General features: G+C 45.1%; 1 protein-coding gene across 1 annotated transcript; it reads right to left on the reverse strand.

The window, feature by feature from the left end:
* Nucleotides 1–1526: 1526 nt before the first annotated feature.
* Gnrh1 (gonadotropin releasing hormone 1) lies at nucleotides 1527–7620 on the reverse strand. Its single transcript, XM_050121888.1, has 3 exons — nucleotides 5551–7620; nucleotides 3781–3876; nucleotides 1527–1711 (listed from the first exon to the last, which is right to left on the reverse strand). The coding sequence occupies exons 1-3, from the start codon at nucleotides 5770–5772 to the stop codon at nucleotides 1670–1672; spliced, it is 360 nt and encodes a 119-aa protein (XP_049977845.1). The 5' UTR covers nucleotides 5773–7620; the 3' UTR covers nucleotides 1527–1669.
* Nucleotides 7621–9241: the final 1621 nt, after the last annotated feature.

Consider the following 9241-nt stretch of genomic DNA (forward strand, 5'->3'; position numbering starts at 1 on the left):
TTACCGTAAGAAGAGGCCGTTATAAAGTGAGACCACTCAGTGTTTGGCATTCTCTGTGAACATCCCATTCCACCGTGATGTGTGGTTCCATGGCATGATACTGTCTGCCAGTTTATGATACAACATAATGAACATGGCCTCCCATGTTTGGACAACTTGCCTCCAAAACTATGAGCCAAAAGAAACTACCTTTCTTTATCAAGAACTTAGCCTCGGGGATTTTGTTATAACAATTGAAAACTGAAATAGTTTTGAACCCCATACCACATGGCAAGACAATACAGAGCCAGAAGGAGCACTGGACTGGGAGCCCAAAAGGCTCGCTCCTCTCCTTTAATGGATTCTACCTGACTTCAAGAGGTAAAGGGAGGCAGTTCTTCCCAGCAGCAGGATGCCATGGCTGTAGGTGCATCTGACTTTTAGAGAAGGTCAAAGATGTAGTTATAATCCTATAGAAACCATGGGAACTAGCTAGCCTCAACCATAGATGACCACTCTCTTCCCTTTGTGAATGCAGGGTGGCTGTGAGCCATGGATTATGTCTCTTGGTCAACAAGACACTTTATGTCATTGTGGCTTCTCTCCCATCTACCACATGTCCTCACCTAAAGACCTTTACCCACCCTGTCACCGCCCCTGCCACCTGTGGTGGGCGGGGGAGCTGATGCCCCCTTACCAGCTGCAGCACTCAGGCAAGTGAGCCCTGCATCTCTCCTGGGCAGCACTGGAGAAGCTGACCCCATTGGCAGGAGCAGGTGAGCTGCCCCTGAGAACATGAGCATGGAAGAGCTGGCCCTGAGGTCATCAGAGCGGGAGCGTTGTCCCGACCCCACCCTTCCTCCAGCTGCAGAACTCGGGACAGTGGCCACTGCACCTTGCCTGGGTAACACAGCAGAGCTGGCTTTGATGGTGCGGCTGTGGAAGAACTGAGGGCATGAAAGCAGAACTGGTCCCGCCCCTTGTTCATCTGGCAAAGGGTGAACTAGACAGGACAGGGCTGGAGAGTTCACCCTGGTGGTGGTGGGAGCCGGACAGAGGACCAACCCTTTAACTACGCAGGCCCAGAACCAGGGTTATGAGTTGGTCCGCCCCAATGTCCATCGCATCTGTGATTTGCAGGAGTATGTAAAGCTGCGGGATCTCCAACCCAGGCAACAAGGCAACAACAGGATATCCAAGAAGCCTCTCAGTGAGGGCCCAGCATCGATAGGGCAACAAAAACCAGAGACCTTGAACCAGACAATGACTCTTTGCAATGAACAATTTGCAAATAAAGATGCATGGACAAGGGGTTTACTGTGTGACTCACTGTGTCACACTAGCTTCCATGATGAGATTTTTTTTCCTTTTTCTCTTTTTTTTCTCTTAAATTTTGTTTTATTGGGGGGGTAGAGGGCAGATATGGAAGGGACAGGAAATGAATGGGATGGAGATGCATGATGTGAAAGACACAAAAGAATAAAAACAATTTTTTAAAGCTGCATTCTGAGCTTGGAGTCAAAGGCACGTCACATTTACAGTACTTGATCCACAACACATTGCTTTATTATGAAATCCATGCCACTGGGCATAGAAATGCTGAAACCCACAAGTACAGATCTATAACAGGTCACATTTTAAAATGTCCACGTCATACTTGGGTGTTGTGGATCCTTCAGGGCCAGTGCACTTACATCTTCTTCTGCCTGGTTTCCTCTTCGATCAGACTTTCCTGGAAAATACATAACATAGGCTTCAACATTGCATAGCTAGCTGAACGTCGTTTCCAACATTTATACATAACATGGCCACCAATGTCGGAATGGCTAGATGAATTTCATTGTTTCCGACATTTATTTTCTCAAACTCAGATCTAAGAATAGGTGCATTTGTTAGTCATTCAAAAGAACTAGAAACATGGCAGACAGAGTCTTGTGGCGCTGTTGCCACCCCAAAATCCACATTAACTGCTAAAGAAAACACTATCCTGAGTGAGGTAAGCCAGACCCAAAAAGAGGAACATGGGATGTACTCACTCATATTTGGTTTCTAGCCGTAAATAAAGGACATTGAGCCTATAATTCGTGATCCTAGAGAAGCTAAATAAGAAGGTGAACCCAAAGAAAAACATATAGGCATCCTCCTGAATATTAACCTTCATCAGGTGATGAAAGGAGACAGAGACAGAGACCCACATTGGAGCACCGGACTGAAATCTCAAGGTCCAAATCAGGAGCAGAAGGAGAGAGAGCACGAGCAAGGAACTCAGGACTGCAAGGGTGCACCCACACACTGAGACAATGGGGATGTTCTATTGGGAACTCACCAAGGCCAGCTGGCCTGGGTCTGAAAAAAGCCTGGGATAAAACCGGTCTCGCTGAACATAGCGGACAAGGAGGACTACTGAGAACTCAAGAACAATGGCAATGGGTTTTGATCCTACTGCACGTACTGGCTTTGTGGGAGCCTAGGCAGTTTGGATGCTCACCTTACTAGACCTGGATGGAGGTGGGTTGGACTTCCCACAGGGCAGGGAACCCTGATTGCTCTTCAGGCGGACAGGGGAGGGGGACTTGATCGGGGGAGGGGGAGGGAAATGGGAGGAGGTGGCAGGAGGAGGCAGAAATCTTTAATAAATAAATAAATATAAAATACAAATGAAATATCACTACAAAAAAAAAAACCCACTAAAAGGCTGGCATGGTGAGACGTTCTAAAATCTGCATTAACCTCTGAAGGATGAATGACATTGTGAAGAAGGATTTGGATCAGATAGGCCTTTCCTTGGAGTCCTTCATGATGTCACACCAGGGAATCTCAACTTGTTTTCACTGGGCTACAGGCAAGATTAGAACACGAAAGGAAATAGAGATGCCTGCCCACCTTCATCTTTGTCCCCTGGGTGTGGAATCTCAAGCCAATGGAGACACTTTTTAAAACTCAACCTGATTTCCTGAGGCTCTCCGTGCTCCTCTGAGGAACTGGACCGCTAATGAGCAGGAAAGCAGCCCAGGGAACACTGACACTCACTTCCAGGTTACTTTCCCATTCGGTGTCCTTCATACTTCTATTCTCACGATCAAGCAATCTTACAGCCTGAGTGGTTACACACCCCTGTAATTGTAGCTTCTCTGGAGGCTGAAAAGAACCTCAAATTCAAGTCCAACCTCAAGTTTGAAGTCAGCCTGAGAAAGTTAGTGAGATTCTGTCTCGCACAAAGAGATGTGTTTTTAAGTAGGAGGAAGACTAAGGATATAACCCAGTGGTACAGTGCTTTCCAGCGTATGATCTTACCTGGGATGGATACCCAGTACCGAGAGAGGGGAGAGAATGAGAATGGTGGGCATTTAGGCCTAACAAAACTGCAAGTCAGATCTGGGGCTCTGAGTTATAAATTTTGTAAGTTTTGAATATTGTAATCCCAAGTGGCGGAGTAGCGGAGAGCCTTGTTCTTGGTTTCTACAGTTCCCGGGGTCCTGCAAGCAATGGCTGCATCAAGTGGAGGGTAGGAGTCTGCTTGGGCATGAGGAGCTGGGAGGTGGAATATTCTTTGAAAACTGGAGGATTACAGTGGGAAGAAACTTGCTGGCCATTCCAAAGGCTGAATCTGGGATTACTATATAAGGGGTATACAGACACGTTTAAATCAACTAAGAGAAAAGCAGTTTACAAACATGAGTGCTATCTGCACAGAGGGGACCCGCTGTAAGATACCGAGGGCCCTGCCGCAGGAGCGACTCGGTGGCTCTGAGGTGGTGGCCTTCCTGACTCTAGCTCTGCGCGGTGACCACAGTGACTCACCAGAGCTCCTCGCAGGTCCCTGAGGGGCGAGCGGGGCCAGTGGGCAGTGCATTCGAAGTGCTGGGGTTCTGCCGGTTGATCCACCTCTTTGCCCATCTGCAGACAAAGAGTGAGATTCGTAAAGATGAAGATACAGAAACAAAGCAGAGTTTTCCTTTTCCACCAAGAGTGAGCACTGGGGGGGGGGGGTCCTGAGGCTGAGTGGGAGGCCTGGGGAATTGTGGGTCTGGGGAGTTTAAGGATGCACTTTTAAAGAATGAGCTGGAGTTCAGGAGGTGATGGGGACAGTAAGAAAAGATCGTGTTCTCTCAGACAAGAGTGAAGTGTTCTGAGCCTCACAGACAGGACACAAAAGCTACACAAGCTTTATAGTCCTGACTGGGCTGGGTTTCTGTTGTTTTTGTTGCTGCTCCCCTTTCATTTTATCTCAAACAGACTGCTCTGAGACTCAGTGTATCCTGGTCTAGCCGTGAACTAGTGGTGTGCTTGCTTATCGAATGACAAGAAGCAGGAAGATGAAGCCCACTGTGGGTAGCACCATTCCCTGGATTTGGGGCCTGGAAAGGAGGCTGAGTACTAGGCATGCATAGATTTACTGTTTCTGTTCTTGACTACCAGCATAACTAGCTGTTTTGAGTTCCTGCCCTTGCCTCCCCACAGTGATGGACTCTCAGAAACTGTAAGCCACATAAACCATTTCCCCCTAAATGACGTTTGGTCAGCATGTTTTATTACAACAAAAATAAAACTGGGACAGAACTCTTCCTTTTTAGCCTCCAAAGGACAGTGATTATGGTGAGAGCATCATACCAGGGAGGACGGTGACTACGGTGTGAGCATCACAGCCAGGGAGGGTGGTGACTACCATGTGAGCCCCAAACCCAGGGAGGACGGTGACTATGGTGTGAGCCCCACAACAGGGAGGACAATGACTATGGTGTGAGCACCACACCTAGGGAGGACAGTGACTACGGTGTGAGCCCCACACCTAGGGAGGACGGTGACTAAAGTGTGAACACCACACCCAGGGAGGACGGTGACTACAGTGTGAACACCACACCCAGGGAGGACGGTGACTAAAGTCTGAACACCACACCTGGGGAGCCCCACAGCCAGCAAGGCTGATTTTCAGTTTCAGCACCACATCCTAGTTCTGTGACATCTGCTTCACAAGTAACCTAGAGAGCGGAGGCTTCAGATTCTGGGGTTTCATTTTATCTTCAAAACTTGGTTTTAGGTTTCTCAGCTATGTTTCTTCTTTGGATAACCAGCTAATGAAATGGCTTCTCTGTTGTAATTCCCCTATCCTTAAGTGAAGTTTTAAGATAAATGAAGCGTCCTACATTAATGCTAGTGCTAGCGCTGCAACCTAACCTAGAGGAAATTAAATCTAGTACATTTTTCACCTCACAGCCTTAAATTTGATAATTCATGGAGTTAAACATTCTCCAGGTTCTTTACTTAAATATCTCCTTCAATAACAAGAAATAGCACTTATGCCCTTGACACGGATACTGATACAAGAGAATTGATTTAATATCATGGACATTTGAGAAGACGGTGCCTTGTCATGAACTTGGTGTTCTACTGTCTTCACATCTGTCCTGCTGTTTGTTTCTTTAGTCTCTATCAAAAGTGCAAGGAAGAATCTGGCTTACACTCCATGAAGTTTTGTCTCGTTGGAGTCAGTATCCAGGGTAAGCTCAAAATCGAGCCACCGGGGCTGGCACTGCACAGCTCACAGTTAAGAGCCAGTGCGGACCAACTTACCTCTTGGAAAGAATCGACCAGGTGTTCCGCGCTTCTCTTTCCTCCAGGGCGCAACCCATAGGACCAGTGCTGGCTGGAACAGCCTTCCAAACCCAGACTCAGCAGAAGAACAGCAGCTATAAGTTTGGGGATCATCTCCACTCTAAGGCACATCAAGAAACAATCATGACAGCCCCAGACTGAAGTGAGTGAAAACAGAGTGCTTAGCAGAGAGACCAGCATCTGGCCCACTGACCCTACAGAAGCTGCAGGGGGAGTCGTGCGGCTGACATGTATTCCATGCAGGCAGTGAAACACAGGGGCATATGCCTCTCCTGAGCTTCTTAGACATTGGGGACAAACACCTGTACTTCTTCTGGCATCTTCTGCTTTTTTTTGTGGCAACGTAGCTCGTTTTTATTTTTGTTTGGCTACCTGGAACCCATAATTCATCCCTTACCAAATTCACTTTGCCTGTACCCTCCGTATTACAAAGCAGTTCTCAACGTTGTCATCCACGAGGTTAGAACTGGGCCGTCTGCTCTGAAACAGGAGTTCCTCCTAGATGTCTCTGGGTAATAAAAGGTAATAAAATGGCTGCCCTGTGGCACTGCTGAAGTGTTTCTGACTGTCATCTAATCTCTAAGGCATTACAGCTGGCTGGACCAGCTTCAAGACCAAGAGAGAACTCGATACTGATCTAGATGGAGACACCTAGATCAGATGCCCCTCTTGCCAAGGAAACCTAGGTTTGGTTGATAAAAATGTGCCTTTAAATTCATCTGATGGGGATAACACTAAAACCAATGTCTAACAATGGGCCATGAGCTGCTGGGCTCCTCCAAGGTTGGATCTCCCCCAAGGCTGGTGGTTGATAAGGTCAGTCAGTGAAGGGCAAGGCTTCCTTGGATACTATCACATCTAGACTTTAATCATCGAGTGCAAAAGACCCTTTAGACATAAACAACAAGCAACATTAAAAATAGTGCTAGGAATACAAAGAATTTTACCTGTTGGGAAGTGAAAGCCAAAGAGATGCCAAGCTTCCTTTGGTTGGGATGAATGCTGCGATGTTCCTGTTCTCCTGGCTTCCTTTTTATATGAACTCTTTTTCTGGGACACTGAAATCTTCCCCCGCTGGTGAATGACAAGATGGAGCGCCGCAAAGATGATGGCTTTAATGATAACGTTTGAAATCCTCACAAAAAGCCTTTTAATGGCGAATGTAAGTGGGACACCTGCTGGTCTATCTGTTACATTTACTTAAACCCGGTCATTAAAATCTTAGCTAAGACAGCTGCAGTCGCCATTCTAAGGGATTAGAATCCAGCTACTTTGTGTGCTCCCGAGGAAACTGGCAGCCCTATGGAGAGTTCAAGGAAAATCAATGTCTTGGGTAAAGACACACACACACACACACACACACACACATGCAAAGGGAAGTTAGGCAATAAATAAATAAAGTTGAAGAGCTAGTCTTGGCATTTGAGTCTCTGTAAAGGGAAAAATTTAAATCAGATAATCATAGTGTTGTTTCCAAGCTAAAAGAAAAAAATCTAAGTTTGCACCAGTGAGATGGCTCAGTGGGTAGAGGTTGCTGTCAATACTGATGAACTGGGTTCAACCCCAGGGTCCCACAGGGTGGATGGAATAAGAAAACCGATTCTCTCAAGTGGTCCTCTAACCCCGTGCACATGCGGAGTGGCACATTCATACACACATTCAAACACACGAATATAATAAGTTTTCCTGTCTTTACCCTGACTATAGTCGTGGAGCTCAGTTCTCTGCCTCTTGCCTGTTAACAACTCTTTGCATCTGAGCAGCATTCACCACATACAGGTTTCGCCGAAGTCACTGAATGAAGAAAGAGCCTTATAACAAACAGGTTTGGCAGACCAGCCTCGGTTTCAGCTTCCACGATATTTTATCTGATACAGGATGAAGCCTCTATGTGCAATACATTGTAAAATCTGTTATGCTACCCGAGCTATAAAATGCTTTGAAAAAAAAAAAAAAAACACGGTATTTGATTTTTATACAGCTAAGATTGTCAACTTCACTAGTAGGATGCTAATCCCATCACTGGCTGCCCAGTGTTCTCTGAAATCATTTCATTTGCAAGGCTTCCTAGTAATGAGTATCGGCCCAAATAAGAACCAGAGGCTTCCCTGGTGATGTCTGCCCGATCCTTATGGCAGGGCAGGGGGACTTCAGTGAAGATCATTTCATTTACACCTCGAGGGGGACCACATCTCATCAAGATATGCAAGTGAGGTGATTTCTCAATTAAGAATTCCTGAAGTTTAAACAACTTTGCTTCAAACTGTCCACTGTGTTTTGTTTGTTAGAGATGTGCTTCTCGGTGTCACTCAAGAAAAACAAGAGCAGAACTATGTCATTTAGCTAGAACTAGCAGAATGAAACAGATGTGGGAGGCCTGTGGTCAGTGAACCTCGATGTTTCTATATTGATTTTAAAAAATGTAAAACATTTCAAACTGTTTCTGACCATGGCAACACAGACTGAAAACATCAGATAAGCCTTGGCCTAAGTACACTTAGTCTTGTCTCAGGTCACACAGAGCCCAAGGACAGAAACCAAATCGGTCCTACTTTCTACAGCATCAAATAAGCTAGTAGGCCATTATGCAATCAGGGGGATTTCAAGGCTTAGAGACAGACTTTTAGATCTCTCATGATTGCCTGCTTAAGTCAATTTACCAAAGATCTGAAATTGATCAACTGAATTTAAATAATTGGACTTCATAATTGCCACAATTTTCTTTTCTAAATTCAAAAGGACATTTTTTATAGGGGAAAACTACTTCACTTTGAGCATTAAAATAGCTCAAAAATAATCACAATGATTTTGTACCTTCCTAAATGACAGATGAATGACCTCTTTCTTGCCCTAATGTAAAATCTCAGCAGGAAGACTGTGGGGCTAACGAGCTCACACCACTAGGCCAGGCAGTAAAAGGTCTGTGAGTGAAGCCTTGGGGAACATACTTCATCCTGAAATAATGTAACCACTTTTCTTTGTACTTTGACACTTTTCGTTTTAAAGATACTATTCTCTTGGGGAATTTAATATAATTCTAGAATTTTCATGTATAAAAGATAATGTAAAGTTGACTTGGGGCAGACTTATGACATAATAACATTCATAAAATGAACTGGAGAAAGTAAGTCTTGATTAATAAAGAAAGCCATCATGTAATGACTTTACAACATTTCTTAAGCAAAATCCCTTCAGATGGTTGCTGAGGAACTTGACCATATCAGAGTCTGACACATATTGCCTTAAATAGAGAACTGAATTTTATCAACGGAAATCATCTGACCAACGTAGGCCGAGACCTTTCTGCAGGCCTCCCACAAGGGTCTATTTTAACTTATATAGACACTTGATCATTGCTAGGGATAACACAAGTTTTACTATTTGGAACTCTTCCCTTTCTTAGAAATCTCTCTCCTAGACATCAGGCAGAACCATATTTCTTGCTCAATACAGCAAATGAAAAGTGATATTCATCAGCTATAGAGTAATACAAATCACCGGATGTCTTCCTTAGTGTAAAACCAAAGTACTGTAGCATGGTAGTCTCTGGAAAGAGGATCGTGAGGCCACACCCAAGAAGTGAATTTGCTTTAATGGCTTTTCCAACAAAACGCACATCCATTAAGAGCACTATGCAGTTGGCTCCTGC

This window comes from Alexandromys fortis, unplaced genomic scaffold (assembly GCF_014885135.2).
Source record: "Alexandromys fortis isolate MF-2015 unplaced genomic scaffold, M_Fortis_MF-2015_v1.1 scaffold_203, whole genome shotgun sequence".
NCBI lineage: Eukaryota > Metazoa > Chordata > Mammalia > Rodentia > Cricetidae > Alexandromys > Alexandromys fortis.